The sequence below is a fragment of the Clarias gariepinus genome, chromosome 22 (genome assembly GCF_024256425.1).
Source record: "Clarias gariepinus isolate MV-2021 ecotype Netherlands chromosome 22, CGAR_prim_01v2, whole genome shotgun sequence".
Lineage (NCBI taxonomy): Eukaryota > Metazoa > Chordata > Actinopteri > Siluriformes > Clariidae > Clarias > Clarias gariepinus.
This window is the reverse complement of record NC_071121.1, coordinates 19,772,675-19,784,835: the sequence shown is the minus strand read 5'-3', so window position 1 is coordinate 19,784,835 and position 12,161 is coordinate 19,772,675. Positions and strand designations below refer to the sequence as shown.

At 39.1% G+C, this 12,161-nt stretch overlaps 1 protein-coding gene across 3 annotated transcripts in view; it reads right to left on the bottom strand.

Moving 5' to 3' along the window:
- plxna2 (plexin A2) overlaps nucleotides 1–12,161 on the bottom strand; it is a 225,150-nt gene that overhangs the window by 180,101 nt on the left and 32,888 nt on the right. For all 3 annotated transcript variants that reach the window (XM_053482589.1, XM_053482588.1, XM_053482590.1), the window contains exons 2-3: nucleotides 9,412–10,728; nucleotides 2,895–3,077 (exon numbers count right to left, since the gene is read on the bottom strand). In XM_053482589.1, coding sequence (XP_053338564.1) covers nucleotides 2,895–3,077; nucleotides 9,412–10,614 — 1,386 coding nt within the window. In that variant the 5' untranslated portion in view covers nucleotides 10,615–10,728. The remainder of the gene's footprint in view (nucleotides 1–2,894; nucleotides 3,078–9,411; nucleotides 10,729–12,161) is intronic.

The following is a 12,161-nucleotide window of genomic DNA, read 5'->3' as shown; positions in this document are numbered from 1 at the left end:
GTACGAGCCCAGTTTTTTTTTAACTCAGCTAAATTTACATTTCACCGGTCTTCTTTTGCCATCTCTGTCCTTTCTCATCTAGTCTCTCTTTTCAAAAGAAAAGGAACCAGAAGGTCCCACCTTTCTATAGCACATTACACCACCTCCAGTGTGTCATCCTGTAAACCTATAACCTTCTCTTACAACTTAGACATTGCAATGCAAAAGGCAGATTGTTTATGTTGTGCAGCTTGGAAAAGGCTTATCACTAGACTGCAAAGGTACACAAGTAAACGCACTGAGCATTTTGAGGGTCCCTGTGCCTTCATGTGCTGTCCATAGCACGCACGAAAAGCTTACCACCAGCACCAAAAACACCCCCACCCAAATAAAAGACAAAAACCTTGACAAAGTAGTCACATCCTCTTCTATGCAGACTGTCATTCGCTCCAGCAGCTGTGTGATCACAGTCTCATGGGGCTTCAAGCAGCGTAATATAATGCAAAGTCTCCCCACACGTCCGGGTGAAGTCCTTCATTGTGGCTTCCTTGCTGACAGACATGGGCTTTGGAGGAATGCTTGTGTGTTTGTTTTCGACTGCTTGGCTACACCTGACCAGCTGCTGCATTGATGTGCGTATCTGTGCGTGTGTGTATGTACGAGCTATGAGATTAAAGTAAGAGCATCAGAATAAAAAGCAAATGGGCCATAGCACCACCGTGAAGAGCACTACACCTCCTGCCTAATTTAATTCAACTATAGATGGGAGGCGGGATGTTAGTATGAATTATTAACCTGCTCAAACAAGGGGATTACACAGAATGAGATGCTCAGATGCCACTTCCTGATTATACCACCGATTCAATTAGAGATGGAAATGACTTCTCTCTGTGTGCATGTGTATGTGAATTAGAAAATAAGCCTCTAAGATCGAGCAAAAGAAAGGAAACAAATAAAACAAATTATGTTGCCACGATTCCTCTTCAGCAACGCAGGCATCTCTCGGTCCATTTTCCCAATAGCCTTTGTAGCTCTCTCATTACCACTGGCAATTCCATGGACCTGTCTATCATACTAAGCCAGGGAGTGATTATATATTTAATAAAGAAGGAGGCTGCTAACCCATCAGGGTACCCTTTCATTATTTCAAACGTTCAATTTAATATTATTTTATTGGTATAGCGGTTTTAATAAAACGCCATTGTCACAAAACAGCTTTACAGAAATCCGGATATAGATTTTAAATCTCTAATGCGCAACCGAGAGGTGACAAAAGCAAAGAGAAACTTCTGTAAGATGACACAAGGAAGAATCATTGAGAGGAACCCGAGTCAAAAAGGAAGACTTTCTAAGTTCGCGAGTTAAAATCATCATACTGTAAAGTGTTATGAATAATATTCCATATAAGCAGACTGTGTAGATCTTTAGGCTGTTCATGTGGGAAAATCTCCTGTACAAGAAGGTGACTTACACAATGTAATAGAAAGCGCAGCTCACACAATTTATTCAATCTGATTTAAATATTTTCTCACTGACTTGCTAACTAGCTTTTTAGTTTTTGTTAGCTTAGCATGTTACCAAATGTTAAGATAATGGTGTTAGACGTGTGTATAATGTAATAATGTGAGCTACCAAGTATAAATAGAGCAAATATGACTTATCTGATCTTTTCATGAGACAGGTTCTGCCTGCCAGTCATTGTTGTAACTAAGAATAAAGCTAACCCTGGTTAAGAAAGAAACCGGGAAATGGGCGGAACAAACGGACCCTGACTGTTGGCTGGAACATATCTACTTACCTCAGTTACCACAAGCTAGCTAACTTAGCTTCAGCTTAGCTAACAATTCTTGCTAATCTAATGCTAACACAACTAATGTTAATTTATTTGCTAACATTACACTGCATTTGATTAAGCGGTGTCATCATGTCAACTTTTACATTTCTTGTGCTAAGTTAAACTACAATAAATCCAGTTAGGTGGTTAGTTATGTTGTTGCGTAGCAGAGAGCTAGTGGTTTGACACCAGCAATGCAGCTGTGATAATCCATGCCCCAATTATGCATAATTTTATGTCATTTTAACTCTTGTTGTTATGAATGTTATTGTTGTTATCTAGCCATAGAGCTTAAAAGCACTTTTTTCACCAGGCTGCAAACATTTTCATCTCTGTTGTAAAGTTTACCATGGGGATCTATGGGTATTGACTCACTTTTGGAACCAGTGACTTTTAGCCCTGTCGAGGAACCACACATTTTGGCACGTCCATGTTTGATTCTTTTTTTTTTTCAGAACTGGAGGATGCCCCTTGGCCATTTATTTGCATCGAGCTACCATCAGAATTTTGCTTTTAATATTGAATGTTTTCGTAACATATTCTTAAAATAGAGTCTAGTTTTGGGAAATGTGGCAAATGTGTTCTAATTACTGATAGTGTTAAATCTAATAGACATACCAATAACCTTTAGACACAAGCAGGTTGAGGTTGTTCCCAGCAGACTGGAGGGCAGCCAGGATCATTCTGTATCTAATCATTTCTACTCAGCTATAGGTGCAAAGGTGCTAATTAAAGTTAAATGACCTGTGGTTGTACTAGTAATTGACCCCTGCCTTTAAACAAAGTTGGAAAAAGGCCAAAAAAGTTTTAAAGGACATTATTAAGGTATGCCGCAAGAACATTTGTAGTGAGCATGGACTTTGTGAAATATGGCACGGTTCAGCGCTGGGCTATAATGGCCAATAAAATCTATTGCTTACGTCTTATATCATAAACCATATAAAAAATCATTTACATAACGGCCAGAATTTTGTTCCAAAGCCAACAAATCTTGTTTACCCTAGTCAGCACTGGAACTGTGAAAAATACTAGGATTAGACAAACTAGGTGGACAAAAATACAAAACCACAACCAAATGTACCTTTTTCAGACGTCCACTCTTAGTGCCAACAAATGCCACGCAGTAGCCATTGTACACATAAGAGGTCACTGAGGTCATGCGGTCTCGGCTTTCTGTGTAGAGTGTGTGTCCAGTGACCAGCTGAGAGCCACCCAGGGGTTGGTTAATGTCCAGACCACAGAAGGAGTCATCAATGGGCACCGGCTGTGAGGAAATAAAGGCCATATTAATGATGTTATTGGTGATGTAACTGCTTTTCAGAAAAACATCATTGTTTATGTGGTAAGCAGTAAGCGAGGTGTTTTGGCTCATCACCTGCTCATTACAGTACTTGAGCCCCATCAGGTATAAGACTAGACTGTATACACCTACCCAGGACTATCTGAAGTGTGTGCGCACACAAACTGGAAAGAGGTATAAGGCTTCCGTTAAAATTGTAAATCACAGCTTACTAAATGCTAATGCCTTATTAGGAAAGCTGTTTGTTCTGTTAAGCCAGCTGCTTGTTTGTTTGTGTGTGTGTGTGTGTGTGTGTGTGTGTGTGTGTGTGGCTTGCGTTTTACTCACCTGCAGAATATGAACAGAAGTGTGCTAGATCACACTTGTAGACCATTATTTTAAAGTAAAATCACTTATTTTTATGAAAAAATGTTTGAGTTCAAAGAAAATGTGATAACACAGATGATAAATTCTCACTCACACACTAATTATGTATATCACTTATCCCTCACAGGGTCGCAGGGGGCCTGGAGCCTATCTCAGGGGACTTGGGTAATAGACGGGATACACCATTAACAGGGAGACAATCCATTGCAGGGCGCACACACACACACACATGCACACAATGGAGAAATAAACTGGAAACTAGCCTGCTCTGCATGTCCTTGGACGTTCAAGATCTGGACAACATTGTTTTTGAAAGTTAGAATGGTATTAATAAAATAGCGTTGGGATAACACTGAATAAAACCCAGGCCTTAATCTGGTATTAATTTGGTTAAAGTTGTTTTTGTAATGTTGTGTTTAGGGCATTCATTATCCCACTATAAAGTATTCAATGTTGTTCCATCATTATTTCAGCAAAGTAATTCTAACTTTCAAAAACATTGGCTAATACCGTTGGTAACATTAACATCTTTAATGCACCGTCACTAAAACTTAGCTGACAAGCGAATTTGACCTATTGAAATGTAATACATTGTGAGAAATGTAAACATGTATATAATTAAGCAATAACACACGTGAGTTGTGCTGTTATGCTGGTTATCAGCACGGCTCTGATACAGCCGTATGGTTAGAGGCCTTTGTTAGAAGTTAGTTAGCTTTGTAGCCATAAATAAAATAATCAGAGCATTTCAGTGCAATTCAGAATAACTTCGAAGCAATTATTAATTAAACAAAGTGTTGGTTAAAATGACATAAGGTTGCCTGATGTTTTTTCTTTCTCTCGTTGTGTTTCCATTACTAGGTTTGAATGTATTGTTCAATAAGGTTACTCGGTCAGAGCTAACTGTTGTCTAGTAAATAATAATAATAAAAAAATACCCAATATGATTGCATAGGTTTTAATTGTTTTCATTGAAATCTCATTAAACTAACAACGTTTAGCTAACACCAACACTAGCATTTAGCATAGGCAAAGATAAAGGTTTATAAACATTTTCAAGCTAGATGAAGACGAACGTCGTCTTTCATGTTGAACGTAGAGCCCTGACCTGACCTCAATTTCCATTCAGAAAGGAGCAGTAAGTTACAGGCTTCTCTGCAAGCTGATTGTCTCGATTCAGGTCAGCCAAAGCTCTGTGACTGGCACTGGCCTCAAACTGCCACAGAGAGTCATCGAGAAGAGCACGCTGATGTAAACGCACTGTTCATCACCTGCACCGCAGCCTTCACAGACATTAACACTGACTTTCCAGCTACAGGCCGTAAAACTTTATAGCTGCCTGGCCAGTTATATAGGCTCAGGGAAAGCAATAATGCACAGAGGGTATAAACGTACGCAGGTCCTCCACGCCACATTCTCTTTTATTTCCCGTTCCCAAAATAGCTGGAGCAATTCTCACAAGTGAACAAAAAAGCTAAAATGATTTAGGTGCCCACATTATGCGTCTGCACATTGTATTTTCAGAGCTGCGAGTAAGATCAGACAGCTTGGGGCAGGAGGTGGGGCAGGTGGGGGTGTGTTAATTGGAAAGTACACCATGAGACCTCACTCTGTAACTGAGACCACTGCTTCACTAGCCATGGAAATTGAAAAAGTGTGTTGGTGCAGTGTTGCAGGTGCAGCTGTGTGCCCGAGTCTGCAAATGTAATTTCGCCCATTTGGTTTCCATTAAAGTGTAAGTGTTTAGATGATGTGCATAGATGACAACCAGCAGATCCAAATCTGCTTCCTCTCTCCTCCTGATATGGTCATTCCCAATACCAGCTGGTTTAAAGCAATGTGTTAGGGAATTAGACCCAAACATATAACATATATTTTATATACTGTATATATTTATATAAAGGCCACTTTATAGGAACACCCATATCCTGTCCTTTTATGCAGTTATCCCGTCATGAGGCTATTGTAGCCAACATGATTTAAGATTTGAAGAGTTGTGAGCTACGTTAGCCTTCCTGTGAGCGTAAACCTGTCTAACTATTCTTCTTTAGGTTAAATAAAACAATGCATTGTTACTCATGTTTTTTGTTGTTTGCCTATCGTACCTGTCCTTGGGAACTTTATACATCCCAGGAGATCAACGGATATCCTGTAAGTAAATTCCCTTGCATTTTATACCAGGAATTGAGTCTATACTTATTGGTTTCTATTCTTTGCAGAAAAGTGAGCTTTTTAATTAAATGTGCATTTCTTAAACAACGTACTGTTCCCCACACATAGGTCATTCTTGCGTGCTGCACCCAAATGGACAACAAGTAATTAAAATCAATATTTCATGTTGCCAGTAATATGGGGATGCACTTTAAATGCTCTTTCAGCTGCTCAGACTGTTTATAACTAAGTGGTACTTGAGCAATTAGTGAGGAACCACGCAGGTCTCCTTCATCAAGAGCAACAAATATTGATCTGAAAAGTTACTGATGAATTTCCAGTTCATTCTGGCTTGGGTTTGGCGTTCTTGTATGAGCAACATGATTTCCTACAGCAGCAGCACACTTATGCTTAGAATTTTCCCAAGACTACATTGAGAATGGGAGGTCTGTATGGTTTCAGCTCTAATTTCACATTAACCTTCAGTCGTTGTCCTTTTGGCATGCTGTCACTACAGCAGACCATTCAATCCACATGCAGTACAACTTCTGCCATTCTCTTAGGACCAGCATAAAGGTTGTCCTGCATCCAGTGGCAAGCCAAGGCCTTCTGCACTGCAGACTAGAAGCCTACCACTGAGCCACCAGTGACCTAGGCAGAACTTTAAGTACTTGAGACGAATCTTTGATTTAAGTTATATGTCCAGTCATATGTCACATCTTCCCATGGGGTGTGTCCATGTGCATAAAATTTGCTATGGGATTATGTCCAGCTGTCTTGGTATCAGAAGGAAGGAAAACAATCTAACTGTCCATTTTGTCTAACTAAGGGAGAACCATCTGAATGTTTCAACTTGTTACAACGCAAGCAGACGTTGTGAGACATATGAAACTGATTCTGAACAACCTGTTCTAATAATGATCACCCTACATCTGGAAGGCCAAGAGTGACAATGTCAACACAAGACAGACTACATAAAATAGACTAATTTGAGGGCATAATTTGAAATCGTACAGAAAATGCTGCTGCTGGTATTCTGAGTTGTGCAGAATAAATTTTCCAAATCTTTAAAGATGTTTTGATTTAGCTGGTTTCGCTGCCAATGTTCATTATAAACGTCGTGAATTTCGGGCGCTGATATAGACACAAATTTTTGTATCAAATCAAACTTTATTATTTGTTTGACTAAAATAAATTATATAATAAAATAGTTCTGTCCATCCGTATATAAAACCAATAATTCTAAATTGTATAACTATTGAAATATTAGTTTCGTTTGAAATTACAATTGCAATGTGGAATGCCAATTAAACTTTAATATTGTGAGTTTATTGTCAGTTTTAGAAGATAATCAGATTTTTGTTCTTGATAGATGTGAAAAGAGAATTTCTTGGCTGCTAACTACTGTAGGAAATAGCCGAATTGCTACTGTCTACATCAATGAAATATTCCATATTCCATATTCCATATTCCATATTCATGAGTGATTTTCAATGCGGCCTAATTGAATATACTGCTTGAAGATGTCCAATAATGTTAGATATATTGTTATAGCTTTTGATTTTATTTACTACACAGAGGATTTTGTGTTGGCATTGCTCGTATTGCATTATGGTCAGCAAGCTTACAATACAAATTCTTACTTGCACTAACATGCATGTTTCTTTCTGACGTTGGCGTATAAAATAAGTCTCTGTCTCTTTTTCTCTCTCTCTTACTCTCTCTCTCTCATGGTGTTATGCTTTTGTGTTAAAATCAGACGAGAAGCCAGCTGAGAAAGCCACATCTGGTGCCATCTAAAATAGTAAGAAATAACTAGCAGGAAATTAAATAAAAACACTCCTGTCTGGCTCCACTGAGGGTTTTTTTTAAGGTAAAAGGAGGTTATTTTCTATTTCAGATGGAATAGAAGGGGGGTGTGCAGAGTATATTATTTCTTTGGAAAAATATTTTCATACTTCTGCTGGACTAAGAAAAATAGATGTGCGGTAGAGAGAGGGCACTGACCCCTTCAAACCGCCTCGCTGGCAGGTCTGATCTGAGTAAGCTTAAAGTGCTTCCTGTGTGAATCATTAAAAACGCACCCAGTGTAAGCCATTAAATACTATAGATTTATTGAGCAAAACATTTTCGCTAAATGCATCTTCCCATAAATGATGCCACATTCCTAACTCTAAAGGACAAAGCAAAAAATTGCTGAAGACTTAAGTACGCTGGAGTGTCTTAATGAGATCTAGAAATACACAGACTGGCTGACGGACCCATGGGTATTGACTGGAGATGTGTCAGTGGGGGTGTAATGGGCCTGGAAAGGTGGAAACCATAAGAAGACCTCCCAACTGCTGCCACTTAAGCGGTGCAAACAAGTGTCCCGTCTTCCTTTGGGAACACCTGCCAGCAGTTGGCTGATAACTATCATAATTCCTTTCATTCCCATTATCAACTAAGGAACAAAGACACGGAGGACATCAGCCTCCTGAGGCTAAATTCCTTAACTGAATTGAAAAGGACTCTAGATACTATGTGGGGACATACTGTGGAGTCCTGCTCTGGGGTATTTGGACACAGCTGCATTTCTCTCACTCTCAGTCTGTTTCTTGCCCATGTTCTCTCTCTTATCTCGCCTCATGCTCTACATGATTAAAAAGGATTGGTCTATTTGTATTGTTCTGGATGAGAACATTATTGCTTTAATGCTTGCCAAAAAAAATAAATCCATTCTAAGTTGTGAACATGTCTTATTTAGATAAATTCTAATGTGACTGCTTATCATATTATTATTTTTAATTACAACTAAATGAAGCTTAACTTGATAAGAAATTTATATGATAGAAGGAATTTGATAGGATTGAGGTTTAGATTGTATATGTATTATCCTGTTGTGTCTGAGCCAAATTTTAGACTTGATTTCAATCTTGTAATTATTAATGTTTGATGTCATTAGGTAGAAGCATTTAACTGATCCTGCTACTGAAATGACTGAGTCATAATTTGATTAAAAAAAAAAAACACTATAAAATAAATATATGGCCCTAATCAGTGATGGCCGGTCAATAAGGGGCACTGGGGCGCCACCCCCTTAAAATTAGGCAGAGAAGAATGCTACATTAACATGTAATTATTTAACATAACAGTTATTTATTTTAATCTTAAAATAAAGTTATTTATTTCCAATATTTTACTGTATTTCTTAATGTAATTTATTTACAATAAAAAAAATCGAATCTACTGCATGCGTGTAAATTTTTGAAAAGCATGTGATTTGAGGCTGAGCTCTAATTGGATTTTTTTTAAATCATACTTGGAGCTCAGCACTGTGCGCTCCGAACCCTCACAGTTTTGTTCTTAGCGAATCAACATTGTTTTTAAATATTTGGGCTCATGTGATTGGACCATTCTCAACGAGTCTCATTAATGGTCAGCAGATTGTAAGTAAATGTATTAGCAGTGATTGACGTGGAAGCCAGATAAACATAAGAGAAAATTCTGTAATTTCTTCGCTAAAATACCCCTTCGCAAGGCGATCGGATGATGAAAGAAAAACTGTTAAAGTGCTTGAACCAAATCTTCTAATTAAGCATTAAGCATCTAAAAATAAAATTAAATAAAAAATTGTCCGCCAGCCGCCCTGGCCCTAATACAACTTACAAAGGGAAATCAAATAAGGTGCAAAGTTATCTTTCTGATATTTTGCTGAGCTACACTCAAATGCTTTATTGAAATTTTAGGTTCCTTCTATAAAATGAAATCTTAAAAGAGTTTATTGGGAAGGGTCCCTTACCGCCTTGGTACAATGTACATCTTTTCCCAGCAGCCAGCTCAACTCCAGGTTGCCTTCTCCTTGGTAGCAGGACTGCAAGCGTTCCTTGATGCGTGCATTGATGTCCTTAATGGTGAACACACAGAGGGCTGAATCATCAGGGGGGCGATGGTACTGCTTCTGGCCTTTAGAAAAGATCGTAAAGAGCACATCATCTGTGGTACTGATGTTGAGTGACGCTGCAAGAACTCTTCCTGGTTTGGCCAGATAGGCTGCCTGCAGCAATCGATACTCTACACCACCTCGCACACAGCCAATGGGTAGTGACACATAGGAATGAAACTTGTGGTCATCTTTGCAGAGACGGACAATGCGTGATATATAGAAGAGATCGTTTGAGGAACCACTTGAGGCCATGCCGTTTTCTGGCGTTTCTGGCTGAACAGTCAAAAAATACACAAAGTTGCCACTAGCAAAGCCATATATGTAATATATATCAAAGTGCGAGACCAGTGCTAGGGTGTCCGAAGGAATCTTGATAAGTGAGGAGACAAAATCAGTGTGCAGCTCATAGTCGAGCATGGCTGAGGACTCAGGGTCACGAGGAAGTTTGCGGCTTGAAATGGTTGGAAAGTAATCTTGCTTCCCATCGACTGCAGTGCCAATAAAAAGTGTACCATCGTTGCCCTGGGAAGGCACAATAACTCCATACATAGTGCCTGTTTGATTGACACTAGAGAGATAATGCTCTTTCTTGTGTGACGGTTCTACCAGTATGAAGAGGTCGTCCAGCCGAAGTAGCTTGCATACACCCTGATAGAGGCTCCCGCACGCCAACAGCCTGTTCTGAGAGTAATCAATAAGGAGAAGCTTGTTGACATTGTTGGTAGCGACCAGCGGTTCAGAACACGGCTGGACTATGAGAGGCGGGTAGCAAGCCTTGTTGTCATCCTCTGGGCCAGTGTCATGGGAGACCAGGAGAGTAAGGTTGACAGAGAGCTTGTAGACACGATTAACAGCACCAATATAAAGTGCCCCTGTTGTCTGATGAACCGTCAGATGATTGAAAGACCATTCCCGCTTCTCAGGGTGAAATGTTGTAAACGTCTGTCCACTGCATGTTGTAGCAATGGTTAGCACCAACAGCCAGACACAGAAGGGCAGAGTTAAAGAGCTAGAATAATTTACTTGTAAAGTCCTTTGTGAATCTTGCTGGCCCTCCATGATCCCAGCAAGGAGGAAACAAAACTAGAAATCGAGCAGAGTGTCAGAACCTTTGTGTCAGAGTCCGAAGGATTAAAAGGTATGGTTCTTTTATTTCACCGTCTTCACATGTTTCTGAAAAAGACAGAAAAAAGAAACAGAGGGCAAATGAGTAAGACTAAGGCCATCCTGACTCACATGTATGTTAAAAGGAAAGAGATAAAAGTCAATGGAAAAAAAGCTGATATTTCAGCAGGCTTACTGCCTCTGAGTTGCCATGCAATTGCTCATTGAGACAATGGCCGGAAAGCTTTATCTGCACATTCCAAAGGAGTTGTTGTGTAGGAAAGTACAATGACGGAAGGTGAAGCTTGGTAGCACCGGAAATTAGCATGACCTGATGTCATGCCAACACCTCATACACTAAGTATAGGGTTGAACTAAAAAGCTTGCTATGACATTTGGGTTATTATTGCATTAAATTATGTGTTTCACTAGCAGAATGGCTGATGACCAAGCACATTATTTTAATGGTGAAAGATATAAACCTATTACCCATCACTTTTACTGTTAATAAGTAAAACGACCATGAACGTATTTTAGCATTTTTGAATTATGCATTAATGACTGTAATCAAAGTTAAGGGTTCCGAATTTCCATAATTTTAATTTTTAGCAAATATCAGCGATGCCCATTCATATACTTCATGAGTGTCATTTATTTCCATCTGGCCATAATTGCCCTTACAGTCTATAAGTAAAAAAAAGAGAGAGATAACGAGAAAGGGAGAGAAAGAACAAGCACGGTATGGAATTTTTGTAACAGCCTTTTGAAAAGAGCTTTACAGATCTGCCTACTTTATACAATAAATCAAAAGGGAGGCCCCTTTCTCAAGTGTATCTAGGGGAGTTAATTATCTCATCCACCACACAGGGAGGCCTGAATGTTATTACTGAAACAAAGTGTGAACAAATTGGGTGCCAGTTCCATGTACCCTTCTTTACTCTCTGCTCTTTAAGAGGGCTGTTTAACAGGATCTGAATCTATTAATTATGCTTTCCAATTTTGTTCCTGTGTTTTTTTTTTCCTCCCCTCTTTTTTACCTCTACATCTGACACAATCAAAGCCTGGGGGAATTAATCATTGGCAGCAGAGTAATCATTCCTAAACGAATCAGGCCACCATTAGAGATACCAGCGCTGTCATCCAGCCACATCTACCACATTTGTATTCTTTGTTATTCGTCCCTGACTGCTCTGCATACATTATCACAGGCGAGCGACATAAGAGGGCAGCAAATGGAGACAATGGTGGCACCTCTGAAAATCAAGTATGTGCTTCTGAAAACTCAGCTTAGCAACACAGTATATGTAATTACATGGAATAAAGTGATACATTTAACAGAATAGCAATCAGTGAAACATTAGACGCCATCATTTCTTATACTTACATCAAAAAAAAAAAAAAGAAAAGACTTTTATATTTTGCCAAAACTGCATTTAGATGTCCTGATGCCTTTTTAGATCTTAAACAGCTGACAGTACATATTCATGCCAGACAAGTACTCC